Source organism: Cyprinus carpio, chromosome A7 (assembly GCF_018340385.1).
Source record: "Cyprinus carpio isolate SPL01 chromosome A7, ASM1834038v1, whole genome shotgun sequence".
NCBI classification, from domain to species: domain Eukaryota; kingdom Metazoa; phylum Chordata; class Actinopteri; order Cypriniformes; family Cyprinidae; genus Cyprinus; species Cyprinus carpio.
In genome coordinates, this window is record NC_056578.1 from 41,867,333 (window position 1) to 41,889,919 (window position 22,587).

The 22,587-nt window shown below is 36.2% G+C and overlaps 1 protein-coding gene across 1 annotated transcript in view; it reads left to right on the forward strand.

Annotated features, from left to right (window-relative positions):
- Nucleotides 1-22,587, forward strand: part of LOC109070726 (phospholipid-transporting ATPase ABCA1-like) — a 137,895-nt gene that overhangs the window by 113,669 nt on the left and 1,639 nt on the right. The window contains exons 41-50 of the mRNA XM_042761401.1: nt 251-374; nt 445-574; nt 792-912; nt 3,229-3,291; nt 3,808-3,914; nt 5,861-6,002; nt 6,833-6,967; nt 10,707-10,810; nt 14,998-15,090; nt 22,266-22,509. Coding sequence (XP_042617335.1) covers nt 251-374; nt 445-574; nt 792-912; nt 3,229-3,291; nt 3,808-3,914; nt 5,861-6,002; nt 6,833-6,967; nt 10,707-10,810; nt 14,998-15,090; nt 22,266-22,509 — 1,263 coding nt within the window. The remainder of the gene's footprint in view (nt 1-250; nt 375-444; nt 575-791; nt 913-3,228; nt 3,292-3,807; nt 3,915-5,860; nt 6,003-6,832; nt 6,968-10,706; nt 10,811-14,997; nt 15,091-22,265; nt 22,510-22,587) is intronic.

The following is a 22,587-nucleotide window of genomic DNA, read 5'->3' on the forward strand; positions in this document are numbered from 1 at the left end:
AAAAAAAAATATTTTTCGTTGGGGGATGTTTTGTTGTTTTGGTGGTTGTATTGTTTTTTGTTAAGAGAACATACTGCCATATTGTGTTACCTTACTTGGTCTTAAAAAGCTCTTTAAAAGGTCTTAAATTTACCTCGATAATCCTCAGAAATCTCTAATAAAAGCATCTATATGACTCAATCAGTGAAAAAGAATCCCGTGCTTCCAGTCTAACACTGCCTTTCTCTGTCCCGTCTGTGTTCCTCTCCAGAATATAACCCGTATCAATGACATAGTCAAGCAGGCGCTGCTGGTGTTCCCTCACTTCTGTTTGGGAAGGGGCCTGATGGACATGGCCAAAAACCAGGCGATGGCCACCCTCTACCAAAACCTGGGTAAGACATTCACACGTGTGGAAAGATCATGAGATCTGAGAGGAAAGCTGATGTGTGTCTGTCTCTTCAGGTGAAGACCGCTTCGAAAATCCTCTCAGCTGGAACATGGTGGGCAAGAATCTGTTTGCTATGGCCATTCAGGGGGGCGTCATGTTCAGCCTGACCCTGCTCCTCCAGTACAAGTTCTTCTGCAAATCCATGTAAGAAACACACCTTCAATTGAAAGTTAAAGTTAAATGAAAATTAAATTTTAATTTTATTTTACTCAGGCTAGTGAAGGTGTAGGTTTTGGCTTTACATGTAATAATGTTGTAGATAATGTTCAGTTTCTTGCACAGACTGGTTGTTTCTTTACTGACTTTTACACGTGATCCTACCATCTGCTCTGTGGTGACACACGCACATCTTCACACACAGGTCGATAAAGTCACTACCGACATCTTCAGGCAAAGAGGATGAAGACGTGGCTCTTGAGCGTGAACGTGTGCAGAGGGGCGGAGCCCAGAACGACCTGCTCCGAATCTGTGACCTCACCAAGGTACTTCCTGTTCTTGTGACTTCAAGTCAAATTTCCAGATTCTTAGTCTGAAAGGTGCCATGAAACGTATGTTTTTGGGCAGTTTCAGATGATCAGAATTGGAGACCAACTGGCCGATCAGATAAATAGACCAGTTTAAACCAGTTTAAGACCAGCAAACCAGCATTTTTTTCAGCAGGGTTATTGAGATCAATACAGTTTTTCCAGACTTGATTCTTTAAAACACCCAATTTTTTGCAATTACTTTTTTGCAAAATTCTGGTGCCATTCATGATCTCCTTTGTGAAATAAGTGTGCTTAATTGTGTTAAATGTGCACTTGTAATGTACTGTGAATCTTGAAAGTATATTAAAAACAACAAAAAAAAAGATACGTTAATATAAAATGAGTGAAATAAAAGGCCACTTAAGTGACTTAAAGAGACAAACTTTCATGACTGTTTCTTAACACACTTAAGTACACTTTAAAAAGTGACCTTTATAATAATGTCAAATTAAAAGTTTTACTTTAAAGTACATTTTAAATCATTTTAATAATATTGATGTGTTATTAAACTTAGTTTGATCACTTATTTTGATGTGTTGACTTACAAACTAAAGTACATGTAAAGTACTTATAATTAATAAGTAATTCATAAGATTATAATTATAACTTTAGTGTTGTTCAGTATTACATTTAAAATTAAAATAAATTAAAATTTAAATACATGACATACAAGTTTTAGTAGAAATGACATTAAAATATATTTTAGTTGATCATAAATGCTTGTCTTTAACCATATTTCAAAGACAACATATCATTTCATAATTATACTGTATGTAATTTCTCAGTCCTAATCTCTGAGACTCTACTGTGAACATCTGTACACTCACACAGCTCAAAAGCTTTAGCGTGTACTTAAGTCCTACTTAAGTGAAAAACACTCTAAGGTTCAGGTAAACATATTTAACATAAATTTTAATATTATATATTTTCATTTAATTGCAGCAAACATGCAGTCTGACAAGTGTCTGAAACACTGCATTTAGTTTAAGTATGTTAAGTTTGTTCTTTTAAAGTATATTATTTCCATGATACTTACTCTTTTAAAAGCATGCTAAAGCTCTTAGCTTTTTTTTTTGGTTGGGTTTGTTTGTTTGTTTATTTTATGTTCAGGAGATAGTCTGTTAGTCTGTGTGTGTGTGCGTATGTTTGTTGGAGGGGAGAGTCTCAGTGATTAGGAGTGAGAGTGTAATTTGTGTGATCTGTAATCAGCCGTTGAGAGCAGCTGTCTGTGAATCACGCGCCGCTCTGAGAGCAGACAGGTGTCAGTGCAGGAGACCCTCAAACGTCTCAGGCCAGATGAGTCCTCATGCACGCGGCTTATTTAACCCTAAAGCTACTGTATCATATTTGATGCATGAAAGGCCTCTAAATGATCAACATGATCATATTTTTGCTGTTAAACACAAGCTACTCTATGCCTTCTGTCGTCTGATTGATAGTTTAGGGATTTTAGTCAAGTAAAACATTTTTAGTCTAATTGTACAAACGTCCAGCTTCAGCTGGTGTGTCACATGTCTTTTTGCTGTCTTTATTGATTTTTATCAAGTAAACGACAGAATAACTGCAGTAATATTTCCAGATGAACACTCACTGGACTGGTCCAGCTTGGCTAGGCTTACTTGATTATCCATATATATATATATATTAGAAAAATCAGTGCATCTCAAATCTGATCATCAGGATCTTTAGAGGAACGTTTGTTTCCAGAAGCTTTACTTTCACTGTTCCTCAGTGGAGGAATGATCTTCACAAGCCTCCAGAATATCTAACATCTTCCGAGGAGTGTTTATTTGTTGATCTCTCAATCAGCATTGGATTGCATTGCATTATATGTTTGGATCATTTCAATCTCATCTTACTAAGGCATATCATTGGAGATATAGAGTGATGACTGAAAGATATCATTGATTTACATCACAAGCATCAGAATTTCATCACTTTTTATCCATATAAATATCAGCATCTGCACCAAAAATTGCATATTTTTGCTCAGTTTGAGTCTCTGAAAAAAATTAGCTATTTTTCCTACATATTCTCACTATATCAGACTATATAAGCCATAAAATCCTTTCAAATATGATAGTTTTTTTTTTTTTTTTTTTTCTGACTGTTATTTTGTATGTCAGGCTTTCCAGGGTTAATATGTTCCTTGGCTTCACCTATAGCATTTATTTTGCACAAAAATAGTCATATATCTGCAAAACAGATTTATTTTAAGAAAAGCTCTCAAAGCATGACACAGCTGTACTTTCTGATGTTTTTGTTCTGCAGATGTACCGTAAGAAAAAGACTCCAGCCGTGGAGAAAATCTGTGTGGGTGTTCCTGCTGCAGAGGTAAATCTCACAGACACACACACACACACACACACACACACATTTTGCATCACCACACGACACACACACACACCACACACACAAACAAATCTCACAGACACACACACACACACACACACACACACACACAATATGAACAATGTATTTAATCACTATTAAGAATAAAGTGTCTAATTTTTAATAAGTGCATAATGTGGGAGATATTTGCGAAAACAAGTTATGGATCTTTAGGAATTCTTTTGGCTGGTATGTGTTTTTTAAGTTTGTATATGTTTTTATAATTTTATTAATGTGGTTATATGTTATTAATGATGTGTTTTGTATGTTACATCATCTATCAATAATAGTTCATGGCTGTGATGTCAAATAAAGGCTACTGGCTATTTTAAAAAAGCACACGCTTTTCAGTGCGTCCCGTCTCAACTTTCAATTGAACAATATCCAGTGAGTGCAAACGGCAAGCTTCTAACTGCTACATCAGCGCAGGAATGAATGTTATGTTTTTGTGTTGTGCAGTGTTTTGGTTTGCTGGGGATCAATGGTGCAGGTAAAACTACGACTTTTAAAATGCTGACGGGAGACATCAGCCCGACGGCCGGAGACGCTTTCCTGAACGGATACAGGTGAGTCCCTCCGTCCGGCGCATCTCTCTGGAAAATCACTGCTTTTAAACGTCTAGTCATCCTGATGCTGATGTTGTTGTTTCCACTATTGTTCAGTGAAAGAAATAGAAATAAACTGCAGTAACAGGGTTTGAATGCAGTGAACAGAACAGTATTTGTAAGCATTGGAATGGAATTAAATTATAATTATAGATTGTAAATATGTATTGCCACAATGTGGAAGGAATCTGATTTTAAGCAATGCTGCTGTTCTGTTGTAATTCCACACAGAAACAGGGTTGCACACAAAATCCTGAACTCTATTTGTTTTAATTATTATAATAATTTTTTAATATAGTGAATTGAATATCAAAATGTTTACATTTGATTTCAATTGCTTATTATTTCAATAATATTAATATTCCATGTAAATTAAAAGGAGAAATATACTTAATTTCCTGAAAAAAATATATTTTTTATTTGTTATTTTGTTTCGATTGAATTTTTGTTTGGATTGGTTGGTTGTTTGTTTTTGATTGATTGAGTGAAGTAAAAAAATATTTGTAAGAATGAAGTTTAATTTTTTAATTTTTTTTATATAATAAATTATTATAATTATTATTGAATGTATGTAGAATGTATTTTTTTTTAGTGATTGTTTTTTTTTTTTTTTTTTTTTATTTTTTTTATTTAATTGTGGTAACAGGGTTGCACACAGACGCTAACAAAGCTTAATACTGAACTAATTTTAAATTAGTTAATAATTAAAATAGTTTTAATGCAATGAACCGAATATCAATTTGACCGATAATTTTATTTTTATTTGTATTTTCTTTTGCCAAAAATATACATTTTCCCCATTAAATCAAGGGAATTGTCTTTAATAGTCCCCAAAATTAAGAAAAAAAAAAAAAATCTTTGATTATTTATTGCTTGCAATAAACAAGGTTGAATGGTTGAGCTAAATAATTAAAATAGTTTTTAATGCAATGGACGGAATATCAATTCATTAGATAATTTAAAAAGTGTTCTTTCATTTGGTTTTATTTAGAACGGGTTGAGAAAGTCAATATCTCTGGAGGTTAAAGGGTACAAGCTTGTGATGCATTTAAACCAGTTGCTTTGATTAATTAGTTTAACTAACCTAACTGTTCTCAAGATAAATATGGGTTTGTGTGACTAATGGCTGATTTTTTTGTGGAGCGTGCCGTCTGTGTGTCGTTTGTTTAGGTCTGTTAAGTCGGTGTGAGAGAGGTGAGTGGAGAAGAAGTGCAGACGGCGTCCTCCTGCGCGTCTCTGTCTCTGTCTGTCAGTCATTCTTCTGTGAGACGAGAGACAGAGGAGCCACTCATGTCCGAGGGGTGGGGAACACAGCTGTCAATCACTTCACAGACAGCGGAGTTTACTTTTCCAGTTTGGCGTTGGCGCTGCTGTGTTGCTGCTGGTGGTGATGAGAGGAGATATGAGCAACTCTTTATCTGTGTCTCACAGACTCACACGTTCTTTCATTTTGAAAGTTTCAACTTTTTAAGAGACATGGGGGTGGAGTTTAATCTTTGGAATCCAAAAGGGAGGGGCTTGATATGTAAATTGACTTTTACAATGAAAAAAAAAAAATCTAGTTTGTTTATTGTTTATTTTTTCCCCCAGGGTTATTATTATGAAAAAAAAAAAAAAACAACAAAAAAAAAAACTTTTTATTACTTAGGAAAAAAAAAACTTTGATCAATAATAATAATAATAATAATAATAATAATAATAATAATAATAATAAGCTAATAAAAAATGTTTCAACTGTTTGCCAAAACATAATTTCTGATTCTTATTTAGTTTAACTTGATGCACTTAAGTAACCAAAACATAACAAAATAACTAAAATGTTAATGTTTTAATGAAAAAAAAGTTTATATATATATATATGTATGTTGTTATGCAGTTGCTGAGGTGTTTTGATTTTGAACTTCCAGCATCCGCTCTGACCTGCAGTTGGTGCAGCAGAATATGGGTTACTGTCCGCAGTTCGATGCGATCGATGAGCTTCTGACGGGACGAGAGCACCTGGAGTTCTACGCGCGACTCCGCGGGGTTCCCGAAAAAGAGGTTTCCATGGTAACACAGCCTGCGCTCTGTATTTTGTAGACCCTTGATCTATCTGTCTGAAACTCACTCTCTGTCTTTGGTGTGTGTGTGTGTGTGTGTGTGTGTGTGTGTGTGTGTGTGTGTGTGTGTGTGTGTGTGTGTGTGTGTGTGTGTGATCTTGCAAGTCTTTGATCCCGTGCAACTGGTTAGCTTGTCCAAAATCCCTAACACACACACACCAAGGTTACTATGGTTTTTCATTTTTAATATATTTTAAAAATGTTTCATTGTACTGTCTACATTATGTACATTAAAGTTCAAAAGTGTTGGTTGTTAAGATTTTTAAATGTTTAAATGTCATCTCTTCTGCTCACCAAGACTGTATTTATTTATCTGATAAAAAAAATACTGTAAAACAGTAATATTGTGTAACTTTTTAATGCATCCTTGCTGGATAAAAGAATATGAATTTCTTAAACAAAAAATTCATACTTGGCCCAAACTTTTGAACAGTAGTGTATTATATAATGTTTTTACATTTACTTTCATTTTAGTAGTTTCAGCAGTATGGGTTCCTTCTTTTTAGTTTCCTTTGAGTCTCATTCATTATTACCGTCTGTTGGGTTTTTTTATATATCATGTAAATTATTTCAGAGTTATGAAATGTTTTAAATGAATCATTTCCTCTTAGTTTTAGTATTCAATAATAACCCTGACACGCACACACACACACACACACACACACACACACAGATGGATGGATGGATGTATGTTTTGTGAATGTGTATGTAGTGATATTCTCTCTCTCTCTCTCTCTCTCCCGCTCTCTCTCTCTCTCTCTCTGTCTCTCTCTCTCTCAGGTGGCTGAATGGGGCGTTCAGAAACTGGGTCTTGTCAAATACTCAGAGAAATCAGCAGGAACTTACAGCGGCGGCAACAAGCGCAAACTCTCCACCGCCATTGCTCTGATTGGCTGCCCTCCTCTGGTCTTCCTCGTAAGACACACACACACACACACACACACCTGGCTCTCCAAATCACTTCAGCCGTCCCGTTCACACAATCAGTGCTGATTCGTCTAAACGAGATGAGAAACGTGTCTGTGTTCATGCACACACATTCAAATCACATCATCACTTCAGCTACAAAACACAGTTCAGGTTCTAGTGTTCAGTCTGTCTGGTTTTTTAGTTTTTGTTGTGTGTCTGGGTGATTGTAAATACAGTAGTGAGGTGCATAGTGCCAGTGGAAACACACAAATGACATTTGAAACACTCTACAAAAGTAAAACTCAATGCATCACACAGATAACGCTCCTAAATAGCAATTTCAGTAAAGTTTGACGTGAGTTTAGTGCTAACGATGCAATAATCCACAGTTTCTAGACCCACTGTCCAAAAAATATAAATATTGAGAAAAATACCTTTAAAGTTGTCCAAATTAGGTCCTTAACAATGCATATTACTAATCAAAAATGAAGTTTTGATATATTTACGGTAGGAAATTTACCAAATATATTCATGAAACATGATCTTTACTTAATGTCCTAATGATTTTGGCATAAAAGAAAAATCTATAATTTTGACCCATTCATTGTTTTTTTTGGCTATTGCTACAAATATACCCCAGAGACTTAAGACTGCTTTTGTTGTCCAGGTTCATACTGTATATATATATATATATATATATATATATATATATATATATATATATATATAAGAGAGAGAGAGAGAGAGAGATTTAATCACAATTTTTTATCCCCCTATATATATATATAGACATATAGTATATATATATATATATATATAATATAGATATATATATATATATATATATATATATATATTTTTTTTTTTTTTTTCTTTTTTTTTTTAGTCATTTGTGATTTATTGGGTAATGATTTTTTATATCTCTCTACAAACATAAACTTGATTTGATTTGTTCAGCTTAAAGGCCTTCATCAAGTTGGCCGAAAACATTGTTTTAAAGAAGTCAAGTTTATGTGTGTAGAGTGTTGCAGTTTTATCACTAGTTTGACTTTTCTTTTTCTTTTTTTTTTCTTTTTTTTTCTTTTTTTTTTAGTTGAATCTCCTCTGAGCACCTGATTTTCAGTTTTTGGTTTAATAAACACGACAAGCAATAAAATGTACAAGTACCTGTCTGAAAGCTGATCAGACCAGAGAATAACTCGAAAACAAGCGTAACGTTTGAAGGAGGGATAATGTCAGGGTTCAGATGTGAAAACTGTGAGCTGAGGTTTGTTTGAAAGTCAGAATCTCAACAACAACAAAACAAAAACCTCAGTCTGAGCCACAGAGACAGAAATCAAAGAGAAAAGTCCAGACCGAGCAAATACAGTCTGAATCTGACTCGACTCACACAGTCAGAAAACATACGGACTGAAGCGGGAGATTCTGACCACAAACAGAGGAGATTTATATAGTATATATAGTAGTTATATAGTATTTATAGTAGAAGATTTTTACTCTAAGTAAATATGAACAAGAAAGATTTTCGGTTGAATTCATATGTTTTTTTGTTTTTATTTACTAAATAATGGGCACACATATTATGAAAACCTGTCTGTGTTTCTGTAAAGTTTTAGTTAATGCGCCATTTGTTGTGTTTTTCAGCACAGCTGTACGTCTTGTTTCAGCTCATCTTATGCTCTGAAGACATAAAAGCATAATAAATGGCACAGTAATAATTACACGAGAGGCCTGTTTAACAGTGTCAGTCTTTTTATTTCTCCCACTCCAACATTATTGTATATTCTGTCATCCACTAAGAATATAAATGCCTTTCTCCTTTAGCCTCTCCTTCAGCTATTATTAGACCCAAATTAAAGTCATTCACGACATATAACAGCAACAATTAATTCACTCTAATGTGCTGATTATAACTGATGATGAGATATATATATATATATATATATATATATATATATATATATATATATATATATATATATATATATATATATATATAATATTTAAGCAGTTGTTTGACTATATTTGTTTTACATATTTATTTATTTATTTATTTTGTTTAGTTAGGTTTTTTTTCTGCTTTTCAGAGAGCAATAATTAAAACGTCATTAAAACAGCAAACAACACCAACAAAATAAACGAATAAGCAAACAAACAAATACCTGTTTTTAATGCAGTACAGCAATAAAAGCTTCAGCTATTCTCGAGATATGAAAATGTGATGCCCATTTGCAGGTTGTGTTGATTGTTCTTTCGCACTAATTAATGTTTCTTCACACCCACAGAAATAATTATATGACTCTGGAGACTCAGACGCTTTTCAGTTTGGCTGGTGTGAGCGCTAACAGTGCAAACACGCCTAACATTAGATGATGAATTAAACAAACCTGCACATCCACACTGATCTGAGCTCCAAACTGAAGTCTGCTGCTGCTCCGATCAAAAAATATATTGCGGTTGGTTCAACACTGCGTCTGAGCTATCGGTGCGGTAAAGTCATGACGGAGTTAAACGCACATGAATGTGATCACAGCGTCACTATTACAAGTTTGAAATGACATGTGCATGTCAGTGAGAAAACATGCCAGACACAATAAATTCAGCATCTGTATTAATGCTAAATTTGCAATGCAATTATCTAAGTTGCATGCACAAAATACCTTAGTATTGTGCAGTGATGATAGAATACACAACAATTCAGTTTATGGCACCTTTATAAAATGAAAAACAAAAAAAAACAAACATACAAACACACCCAGATCACATTCTTTATACTTTATTTTGTAAATGTATAGTAAGAAATCTCACTGTGCAATTTTATGTAGAAAAGGTGCATCGCAATCCTGCAGTGTCTATATAGTTTTTATTATGCTTTTGTGAGTCTCCTTGCATTCATTTGTGGATTTAAAACTATTCTCAACCATTACCTGACACCTGGGAGAAAACGTTAATGAAAATATGATTTGACCTTTATGAATTGCATTATTAATCATTTGTACCTAGTCTCTAAAGGGACGTTTTTCTTTGAGAAGTAGCTAGGGACAGTTTTATTCTCAAAGTACAGCTGACACACACAAAGCAAACACACACACACACACACACACACACACAGATGAGAGAATGTCCTTGAGGATTAAGGATAAAGTGAACAGCCGAATAGTGATAGAAAAGATTAAAGAAGAAAAGAACACAGGACTCGAGGTCACTCGCGGGACATTTTTAATGTATTTCCAGCCAGATTTAGCATTCGGCGCACACACGCACCTCTGTTTGCTGGCATTAAAATCTCATTCCGCCTGACAAAGACTCATATGAAATAATCCACGTTCATAACCCACAGAATAACTCCTGATTGGCTCTCTGTGGATGCTAATTAAAGGCGGCATTACGAGGCAGGTGTTCACAGCGTGTCCGTCCCGCTCTGAATCAGCGCAGAGGACAGAGTGATCATCATGTAGTGATTCTGTCATACGGGGTCAAAGGTCACATGTCATCCATTTAGCTTACTATATAGTACGCATACTGTGTATAGTATGCAAATCTGCAAACCTAGTAAACATGCATATTTATGAGATGACTCTCCCTAATTTACAAATGCAGCATAATGAGGTCATGTGACTGTGCTGGGCTGTAGCATAAAGCTCTTTGAGGTGTTTCTCTTTGCATTATGAATATTGATTCACATAAAAGATACGCTCTCTGTGTGTGTGTGTGTGTGTGTGTGTGTGTGTGTGTGTGTGTGCAGGACGAGCCCACCACCGGTATGGACCCCAAGGCCCGGCGTTTTCTGTGGGACTGTATCCTCAGCGTCATTAAAGAGGGCAGATCTGTGATACTCACCTCTCACAGGTAACACATTCAGCTGTCTAAATGGGGACCTTTCATAGACTGTACAGTATAACCTAATCATAACAGAAAACATGCATTGTTGCAATTTTAATTAGAAAAAAATAATAATAATAAATTATACAGAGTGTAGGATTTACTTTGAAACAATTTTCACTCAGAAATTGCTAGTAAATTTCACAGATAATTACAAACAAATGACCAGTAACAGAATTAAATATGACATTTTTAAATAGTAAGATGGACGGACAGAGTATTTTCTTGCAAAATATACTCCAGTAATCTTCAATAATCTTTATTTACTTCTTTGAAAGAAAAAAAAATCTGAGCATTTTTATTTATTTTTTGTAAATTGCAAAAAGGAGGTTTTGTTAGACAAAGCTCACTTCTGGGACAAATTTGTCATATATATATATGCTTGCTTACTTACATAGGCCTGTTACTCCAAGGAGGAGCATGGGCCACTGACAATATTTCTCCACCTCGTCCTGTTCTGTGCCAGCTTCTCCAGATCTTGCCACCTGTAGCCAGCTCTTTCCCTCTCGGCTGTGACACTCCTCCTCCAGGTGTTTGTTGGTCTCCCTCTGCCACGTTTGCCCTGTGGGTTCCACTGCAGGGCTTGGCGTGTGATGGAATTGTACGGTTTCCGCAATGTGTGCCCAATCCATCCACAGTGGTTGGTGAAGACTTGTAGCTTGTTCAGGAGGTTCTTTGTTGTTTTCCACGTCTCAGATATACGTCTCTCCATATGGCCCCCATCATGCCAAATGCATCTCTTGCCTTGCCTATTCTTCTCATTACATCTCCTTCTGATCCACCATCACTCGTTACCTCACTTCCCAGGCAAATGACGGAGTTGACATCCTCTAGTGGTTGGTGGTTAACCATCAAGCTGACCAACGTCTTTGTATTGGCCTTGAGCACTTTGGTCTTCTGTATGTTAATATGAAGACCTGTCTCGGCTGCCTTCTGTTCTACCTCTCTCAATTTCTCTTGCATTTGTTGGTGATTTTGGGACAGTAATGAGATATCATCTGTGAAGTCTAGGTTATCCAGTTGTGTGAAAAGGGTCCACTGGATCCCATTGGGCCTGTTTTCAGTGGCTTGCCGCATGATCCAGTCGACCGCTAAGAGGAATAGTAATGGGGAAAGTAAGCAGCCTTGCCTTACTCCTGTTGTGATGTGAAAAGCCTCTGTCAGCTGGCCTTCATGTATGATTCTACATTGCATTCCCGAATAGGTGTTCTTGATGATGGTGGAGAACTTCTCTGGTTTGTCATAGTGTCTCGTCAGTTGCAAGAGCACTTCCAAATTCCAAACTTTGCTTTCTCGAAAGTCCAGAAATACTGTATAAAGTGGTGACTTAAACTCTTGTGGCTGCTCAAGAATGATTCGCAGGGTTGCTATTTGGTCGGCACATGATCTATTTTGCCTGAATCCAGCTTGGTTGTCTCTAAGCTCTGCGTCCACTGCTGTCTTGAGGTGTTGCAAGATTATCCGGTTTAGGATTTTGCCTGGTACAGATAGAAGCATTGTACCCCTGTAGTTGTTGCAGAGGCTTAGGCTGCCTTTCTTGGGTATTTTTACCAGGTGGCCTGCCTTCCATTCCCCAGGCAGATCTTCTTCCTTCCAGATCCTACCAAACAGGTCAGATAGTATTTGCCAGGATGTTTCTACATCTGCTTTAAGAGCTTCTGCCGGTATATTATCTGGACCTGGTGCCTTGTTGTTCTTGGAGAGCATGATGGCTTTTTTAATCTCTTCTTTGGTTGGCCGTCTGCAGTCAACTGACGGGGACTTCTGCAGGTTGTATGTTTGCTCTTACTGCCGGAGATGGTTGGTTCAGTAGGTGCGAGAAGTGCTCGACCCACCTCTTCATTTGTTCTTCTTGTGTATTCAATATCCTTCCTCCCTTATCTTTGACTGGATGGTTCCCTCTCTGGTATTTTTTGGTCAGGAGTCGGATGTTGTCGTAGAGAGCTTTGATGTTGTTCTGCCTTTCAGCTTCCTCCGCTTCCGCTGTAAGCTTGGCTACAAAGTTTCTCTTATCTCTCCTAGCACTCCTTTTTACCTCCCTGTCTGCTCTGCTATATGTTTCCCCAGCTGTTTTCTTAGCTGCTCTTGTTTGGCAATTGTTTAATACATCCTTTAGTTTCTTCCTTTCCTCTATTCTGATCGGGGTGTCAGGTGAGAGCCATTCCTGATGTTTTCTTTTCTTGGGCCCAACTGATGCTTCGCAGGCCCCTGTAAATGCTTCCTTTACTTGCTGCCAGTGGTTTTCTATTGTTCTGGGTTCCTCTTCCATTTCTTGTAGTGCTGTGAAGCGATTTCTAAGTTCTATCTGGAAGTCTGCTTGTTTATTTTTGATGGTGAGTAGTGACACATTGTAGTGCTTACCTATTGAGGTAATGTTGTGGTGTTTTTCAACTTAAGTTTTAAGTTAGCTACCAATAGACTGTGGTCCGTGCCTGCATCAGCACCTCTCTTCACCCAAGCATCTTGAAGGCTTCTCCTGAATCTCTTGGAGATGCAGAAATGATCTATTTGTTTTTTTTTATTCATGTCAGGAGATACCCAAGTTACCCAGTGGCATGGTTTGTGGGGGAAGAGGGTTCCGCTAATGCCAAGATTGTTGTTAGCGCAGTGGTTGGCAAAGAGTTCTCCATTCTCATTCATCACTCCAAGGCCATGCTTTCCCATCACTTGTTCAAAGCCGGTGTTATCATTGCCAACCTTTGCATTCAGATCCCCCATTAAAATGGTGAGGTTTTTCTCTTTACATTTTCTCCTGGTTTCCTCTAGCTTTTGTTATAAATCTTCTTTTGCCTCCTCCTCTGCTTCATTTGTTGGGGCATAGCACTGTAGCACACGCTTATGCGAGGTCTTGAATTTAGCCATTATGATCCTTGGACTAGTTCCCATCCTAAGAGTGTCTTCTGGGCTTCTTTTGATAGCATGATTGCTACCCCATCTGAGTGAGTCGCATTATCTCCCGTGTGCCCAGAGTATATAATTGATTCTCCTGATGAGAGCCATGTTTGTCCTGCTTCCTTCCACCTGGCTTCGGCGATTCCAAGTATATGGATGCCATATATCTTCATTTCATTTGCGATGGTCTGCGCTTTTCCTGTAATATGCATTGAGCGCACATGCCATGTTCCAATCTTTATGATAGATTTAGGATTAAGAAGTGGCTTCCTGTCGGCTTTGACCACAAGGCTTCATCCTCCTTCCAGTTGAAGGTCCTTTCCTCCCAATTCTAAGGTGTGTGATATATCGTTCAGTGTTTCTGTTATCAAAGTTTGACCTTTAGGCGGGGGGTTGGCCTACCTAGAGGTTGCTTTTCTGTCGGGGTGTGCTCCCTTAGCCTTCTCCCTCCCGGGCCACAAGGCAGTGTTTGAACCATTCTTAGCCTGTTCCCTCTCCCGAGACCAGTTTGCAAAGGGAGACCCTACCAGGAGCACGAAGCTCCAGACAACATAGCTCTCAGGTTCACCAGGACGCCCAAACCTCTCCACCACAATAAGGTGATGGCTCGAGGAGAGGTATATAATAAAAACAAAAATTATGATAAAATAAATAAAAATGACTGACAACAAAATCACTAAAACTTGAACTAAAATTATAGTATATTATATTATTTAAATATATTATATTATATAATGAGATATTATTTTTTATATTTTACATTTTCAGTTTAATTTTAGTTAAATTTTTAGTGGTTTTGTTGTCAGTAATTTTTATTTATATATTTGTTTATTTATTTTTATACATATGTCCATATGGTTTCTTCTGCTAAATGCTCGAATGTAAATGTTATTGCATATTCCAGCGATATATTTATTGTCTCGTTACTAATACCTATTTCTCCGCATCAGCGTGCGATAATGACGCAGTGTGTTGATTCCTGGCAACAAGACATCAATTTAGAGTTTTCCTGATGTACGTTTGTCCCTCGGTTTGGCAGCAGATGAGTTTGTTTGTGTGGCTGCGTCTCGTCGGCCGGCTGCGCAGGTGAAAGGCTTTCATGAGCTTCATAATGAGTCTCATTTGAATGCGGCTGGAAGCGGAGCCTGAGCTTTGGGGTTTCTGATGCTTTGAAGGTGTCTCCTGTGAGATTCACGCTGAGGAACGGCCAGAATTAGACCAAAACAATCTGCCTAATGCTGCAATTGTGTGTGTGTTTTCAGCATGGAGGAGTGTGAAGCCCTCTGCACCCGCATGGCCATCATGGTGAACGGACAGTTCAAATGCCTGGGCAGCATCCAGCACCTAAAGAGCAGGTGAGTGTGTGTGTGTGTGTGTGTGTCTCTGTGTGTGTGAGAGAGAGAGAGAGAGAGAGAGAGAGAGAGAGAGAAAGAGTGTGTGTGTGTGTGTGTGTGTGTGTGTGTGTGTGTGTGTGTGTGTGTGTCTGTGTGTGTGTGAGAGAGAGAGAGAGAGAGAGAGAGAGAGGGAGTGAGAAAGAGTGTGTGTGTGTGTGTGTGTGTGTGTGTGTGTGTGTGTGTGTGTGTGTGTGTGTGTGTGTGTGTGTGTGTGTGTGTGTGTGTGTGTGTGTGTGTGTGTGTGTGTGTGTGTGTGTGTGTGTGTGTGTGAGTGGGTTTAAATGCTTTAAAGTTGTTTGAAAAAACAATTACATTTTTAATTAGGCATAATTATTCCTTCAATCTTTTCTTCATCGTTATTTTTATCTTGTGTTCCTGTAAAACAAATATCTAAACATCTTTTAAATAAGATCAGTTTACTGGAGAAGGAAATGTGTGGAGGATAATGAGACTCGTTTTCAGAGAAACTAGAAGGAAAATCTACTTTATTCAAGATATCTCTGAACACAAGTCTTATTATTTTGCTTCTCAAGTGTGTTTATCCACAAATTGAGATTTATTTATTTATTTATTGTATTTTAGTCATCAATAGTTTGGGCCTAGCATGTACACTGCCATTCAAAATGTTAGGGGTCAGATAAGATAAGTCTTTTTTTTTTTTTTTTTCTTTAAGAAATTAATACTTTTATTCATCAAGGATGCAATAAATTAATTAAAAGTGACCACAAACACATTAATAGTGTTACAAAAGATTTATATTTCAAATAAATCATGTTCTTCCTGAAAAATAAAATGTATCACAGTTTCCAGAAAAATATGAAGCAGCACAGCTGTTTTCAATCTGTATCATAAAAGTTGTCAATATAAACAATTAATGGAACAGTTCATCCACAAATGTTAATTTGCTGAAACTTAACTCACTCTCAGGTCATCCGAGATGGAGGTGAGTGTGTTTCTTCATCAGATTTGGAGAAATGCAGCATTGCATCAGTGTCTCAGCAATAGATGCTCTGCAGTGAATGGGTGCCGTCAGAATGAGAGTCTAAACAGCTGATAAAAACATCACAATAATCCACAGCACTCCAGTCCATCAGTTAATGTCTTGAGAAGAGAAAAGCTGAAACAAATCCATCAAGATGTTTTTAACTAAAATACTATAATGTATTAGACTGAGTCTGTTTCAGACCTTATATTTAATATGTGCCTGAATTTATCTGCTCTCTCTCTCTCTCTCTCTCTCTCTCTCTCTCTCTCTCTCTCTCTCTCTCTCTCTCATTTGTAATTAATGATTGTGGAGGTGTGGGCATTAATGAGTGAAAAGGCAATTAAAAGCAGCTCCCTTGATCGACCCTCCCCTCTCTCGCTCTCCTTTATCTTTTCTTGTTCATGCTGTCTAATGGAGCAAAGCAGTAGGACAAGATCTACAGCTCTCCATCGCACACCGGTTCTCTCTCCATCTGCTGGCCCTTCCTCTGTTTTCTCTCTCTTCACGGCGGTCCTCCTGCGGTGTGTTTCTGCTGCCATCTGTAGGACGGCGTCACTCACGCTGAGTTCACTTCCCTCACACACTCAGCAGGGAGCACACTTCATGTCGTCAAACACAGGCCTCGCTCGAGTCGCACAGACTGAAGGTTTGCGGTGCACAATCTGCTCATGGAGATAAACACAACTGGCTATATTTGCTCTAAAGGGCATATAGGAATACATTTCATCATATTTCCCAAAAGCATGTCGTGTTGTTGGTGTCAGTGAGCTCTGATCTCTTGTATTGTCTCCACTCGTCCTGTGATTGATACGGCAAAGCGGGGACGACTTTGTCTTTGTCTCCGTTGACATTTGAATGTTCATTCATCTTTATAGTGAGTGTGCGCAGCTGCAGGTGTCGTGAGTGAATGAGTTGTGCTCGATGTGATTTCTTCAGCCTCATTTTTTAAAAAGCAATTGCAGTGACAGTTTGAAGATAAAAGAGAGGAAATCTGTTACATTTGACTTAAATTATCCAAACATGTTTTGCTAGCAAGTCCAGATATGTTATTGAAAAACTGATTTTTTTAGCATCATCACTACAGTCTTTAGTGTCACATGATCTTCAGAAATCATTCTAATATGATGACTTGCTGCTCAAGAAACATTTCTGATTATTATCAATGTTGAAAACAGTTGTGCTGCCCAGTATTTTTGTGGAAACTGATATATATTTAAATTTTCAGGATTCTTTGATGAATATCAAGTTCAAAAGAACAGCATTTATTTGAAATAGTAATCTTTTATAACACACACACACACACACACACACACACACACACACACACACAAAAATGCATTTACTGTCACTTTCGATAAGCTTAATACATTCTTGATTAATGAAAGTTGTAATTTAGAAAAAATAAATAAATAAATTGCCAAACTTAAATATAAAATGAAACTATAGTTTAAAGATAAGATGTTGGGAATATTTTTCATTTTATTTTTTAAAATTCAAAGACTTCCATCTACCAAAAACTAAATGTTACTAAAATTACAATATCAAAAACCACATAAATATGATCAAAATGCACCTTTTAAAACAGTTTTAAGAAGTTTAATGATGTTTTTCTAGATTTTGTATGTTTATATTTTTCATATATTTATAATTATTTTGCATATATATTTTTTTTTTTAATAGTACAGACTGACATACTCAAACTGCTGTATTTAATAATAAATTAACATACGTTTGTTTAATATAAAAATGAATTAGTTTAATGTACAATATGTATGAATCTTCTTAACTGTTATGATAACTTAAAACTCCAAACCCATAAAAATTTATAACATTACATGATTATTACATGAACCAGAGCCACTGAGAAAGACTCGCTTTGATCTCGCGGTCACATGGTTCATGGAGCTCTCAATAGTTCCAAACAACTCCGTGCTGCTAGTCTGTTTGAATGGGTTTAAGCAGGATAGATGACAATTTCTGGTAATTATTAATATGTAATGTGCATTGATTGTGCATTGATATCTACGCTGACTACGCTTTATAACAGCATTTTATTCTGGGGATTTATAAAGAGAGCATTAATATGTTCTCATACTCCCTGGCATTCAAATGTAACCAAATGTGTCAAGTGTAACTTTTAATCAATTAAATAATTGTTCTATATTTTAGTTCAGTTATATTTAGTTAATATTTTGAGGAGATTTTGGTATTAAATAATATGTGCAATAATTATGATCCTTGAATGACCATTTAAAATATATTTTATATTATGTTTGTTATTTATATTGCAATTAGTGTAGTATTTAGGGTTAAAATAGAGAAAATGTTTTTAAATTCCATTGCAAAGAGTCAAATTTGAGGCATTTGGTGGCCGGAAAAATAATATTCATGTGTAATGGCATGGTTTAACAACTAGATGCCCGTATGGCTGTTTAATAAATATACATGTACAGTAATAGCTCTAGTCTAGCTGCTCTAAAGAATATTGCTGGTCATAATTGCTTACTTATTTTTGTTAGGTTTTGCATTTGGATGTATTTTTAGACATTATCAAACATTTTTAAATTTAGATAAAAAAAAATATAAACCAAATGTTAAAAAATAAAAATAAAAAAATAAATCAAAATGTTAAATTGAAAAAGGTTAATTACTCACATTCCAGTGGTATGATATTCACATAAGCATACAACATACGTGAATAATAATAAAGGCAAGCAAATACAGAGTTTAACGCAATAAACAAGTTTAAAATACGGTTTTAAAAACATAAGGCGACCAATTGCACTCACCAAAACTCTTTATTGTATTCCTTTCTTCATAGAAACTCAATCAACCTCCTACAGGGAGAGAAAGATTGCAGAAAGACTAAAAACTTTTAAATATGACAACTAGCATCTGGTTATGGTCACTATTAAGGTGTTTCTCACGTTATCTAACTGCAATTATAGTATAACTGTCTATTATTTAATGATAAACATTAACTATAAACCACTTCATATTTATAACTACTCATCATGTCTGAGAGATTAACTAATGCTTTGAAATGTCATAAAATGTTCTAATTTCTTTAACTTTATGGTAAGTGTGTTTGACAAGCACTGGAACTATTGGCTGCTCCGTGACATGCATTAATTTCGCATTCCTCGTTTCCTATGGAAGTCTATGGGAGTGTCACAACTCCGGTTCTCAATGGCTCTGACGTGAACTTTCTCAGCTTTAGCTTCTCAGAACTCAGCTTTATTTCTTGGAAATGTCAAAATTCACCCAAAAAAAGAAAATGGTGTCATCATTGACTCAGCCTCAAGTTGTTCTAACCCTGTATTTCTTATCTGTGTTTCTTTCTTCTGTTGAAAATGACATAATTTTATTTTTGGGTGAACTGTTTCTTTAAAATGGCCAGATTTTGTAAGTTCACTTCACAGCAAGTAATAAAGTGCAAGTCACTCACACACCTGCCATTATCATTGTGTGCTTTTATTATGTTGAGAGCAGGCGGTTACGCTGATAAAATCATATTGAGGCTGAGTGTTTATAAACACAAACCATTAAATAAACACACACACACACCTCTAAACAAACACAAATAACCTGGCATCTAATAAAAGCACCTGTAAGACTGTCAGTCGCCAATCAAATCGCTCCCTCTCTAGAGTTACTGTGCTTAGTGTGTGAGGTTTTCATCTAATTCACTCAGAGTCTCTGTGTGTGTGTGTGTGTGTGTGTGAGAGAGAGAGAGAGAGAGAGAGAGAGAGTAAGTGAGTGTGATCTCACACTGTTGTGTCTTTGTTCTTTTAACAAGAAGGATAAAAGCACTAGAGTGCTTCTAATGTACATCAGTAATGTTGAGAGCGGAGGAAGATTTTATAAGACAGCTACATTTTGCAGCAATCTACTGCTGCACGCTTTACACAGACAATAAATAAATAAATCTACTTTTCACACACCCACTGTTTAGAAGGATGAAAATACAGAGAAGCTGTTTATCTCTGCTGCTTTAGATGTGCATTTGTTTGTGTAGATTTTTTTTTTTTTTTTGTAGATCTGAAGTCTTTTTCTACCACAAAATAAAAAAAGTGTAAAAAAAAAAAAAGTATTGTGACTACTTATCTCACAATTCTGACTTTATTTCTTGCAAATCTGAGTTTGTATCTAGCATTTTTTGAGAACATCTATAGCTGAACAATAGCATAATAGTAACTCAAACTTGTGAGAAAGTGAAATTTGTTGTAAATTTACAATTCTGAAAAAAAAAGGTTAAAATTGTGAGTTTATCTTGCAATTCATCTTTTTTTTTTGTGAGAGATTATATCTTGCAATTCTGTCTTTTTTTTCTGATTTTTAGATCTCTTTTAAGGCGGGATTGTGAGATGTAAGCTCAGAATTAGGAGAATAAAAATCAAAAGTGCAAGATGTTGAATCTGAATCCAGGAGTAAAAGTCAGATGTGCAAGATGTAAACTCAGAAGAAAAAAAAGTCAGAACTCTGAGTTTATAACACACTTTTGACTATTATCTTTCAATTCAGCTTTTATCTCAGTATTTTATATATACTGTTATATATATATATATATATATATATATATATATATATATATATATATATATATATATATATATATATATATATTTTTTTTTTTTTTTTTTTTTTTTTTTTTTTTTAAGGCAGGATTGTGAAATGGTAACTCATAATTCCGAAAATAAAGTCAGAATGGTGAGACTTTTACGCGACAGTTCACCCAAAAATGAAAATTTGATGTTTATCTGCTTCCAAGATGTAGGTGACTTTGTTTTTTCAGTAGAACACAAATTATGATTTTTAACTTAAGGCGTTGAAGTCTCTCAGCAGTACAATGCTTGGCAACGGTAACAGAATCTATGAGAGAAAAAAACATGCACAGACAAATCCAAATTAAACCCTGCGGTTCGTGATGATACATGTGATGGGTAAAGGCACAAAACGATCGATCTGTGCAAGAAACTGAACAGTAGTTATATAGTTTTTTTTTTTTTTTATCTCTGATTCACACAATGTCCGAACTGTTAGAACTCTTGTGAAGGCGCTTCACAGCATCAGGCGCCTGAGGCAGCATCATCTTCTTCTTGTGGCTTTATGGCGGATCGCAGACTTATAAGTGCATTACGCCACCTATCTCTCAAATGGACCATTGACACTCCTGATTGAGATTGTAGATAGAGTGTTAATGGGCCATTTGAGAGATAGGTGTCGGTAATGCACTTATAAGTCTGCGATCGTTTTGTGTCTTTACACATCAATGTATCGTCACGAGCCGCAGGGTTTAATATGGTTTTGTCTGTGCATGTTTTTTTTTTTTTCTCTCTCATTGATTCTGTCACCATTGCCAAGCATTGTACTGCTGAGATACTGCAACGCCTGAAGCTAAAAATCATAATTAGTGTTCTAATGAAGAAACAAAGTCACCTACATCTTGGATGCCCTGGGGGTAAGCAGATAAACATCACATTTTCATTTTTGGGTGAACTATCGCTTTTACTCAGAATTCTGATAATAAAGTCAGAATTGCAAGACATTAACTCAGAATTTTGAAAATGAATTTAGAATTGCAAGACGTTAACTCAGAATTCTGAAAATGAATTTAGAATTGAATTGAATTGAATAAAAGTCTGAATTGCAAACACATTTTTTGACTTTATTTCTCACAGTTTAGAGCTATTATATTGCAGTTCAGGTTTTTTTCCCTCAGAATAAAGAGATTATATATTTTACGTCTCTTCTAAGGCGGGATTGTGAGATGTTAAATCTGAATTTCACGAAAAATTCTCATGTTTTTTAAGTCATGTGGCCTGTTGACCAAGCATTCAGAGAATAAAGTCAGAATTGTGAGATGTTAACTCAGAATTCTTTGGAAATGGTCTGTGTTGTGAGATATCTGTTTGTTTGCAGTGTCAGCACTGTACACATTGCAACCTATGTGGAAAGAAAAAGTGGAAATAGTGCTGATTTTATCAGATGGTGTGCATGAATGCTTTCTTCTTCTTTGAAGTTTGTGGCAATGTTGTTGAATTCTTCATGAAATGATCTGTGGTTCATGTGTGCTTTGATCTCACACTAATCCAGATTGAGTATACAGTCTTCGCCTGTAAATCTGTGTGTGTGTGTGTGTGTGTTGCAGGTTTGGAGACGGATACACACTGATCATACGCGTGAGTGCAGATCAGGCCGATCTCTGCACAGTGGAGACTTTTGTGCATGACACATTTCACGGCAGCACTTTGAAAGAGAAACATCACAACACTCTGCAATACCAGATCCCGCAGGGAGAGGGAGCCCTCGCACACATCTTCAGCCAACTCAACAAACACCAGCAGCTCCTGCATGTGGAGGATTACTCTGTGTCCCAGACAACACTAGACCAGGTAAAACACACACACACACACCGGACGTATGAGGATCAGCTCTTTGATCTTGCCCGGATCAACTATACAAACATGAAA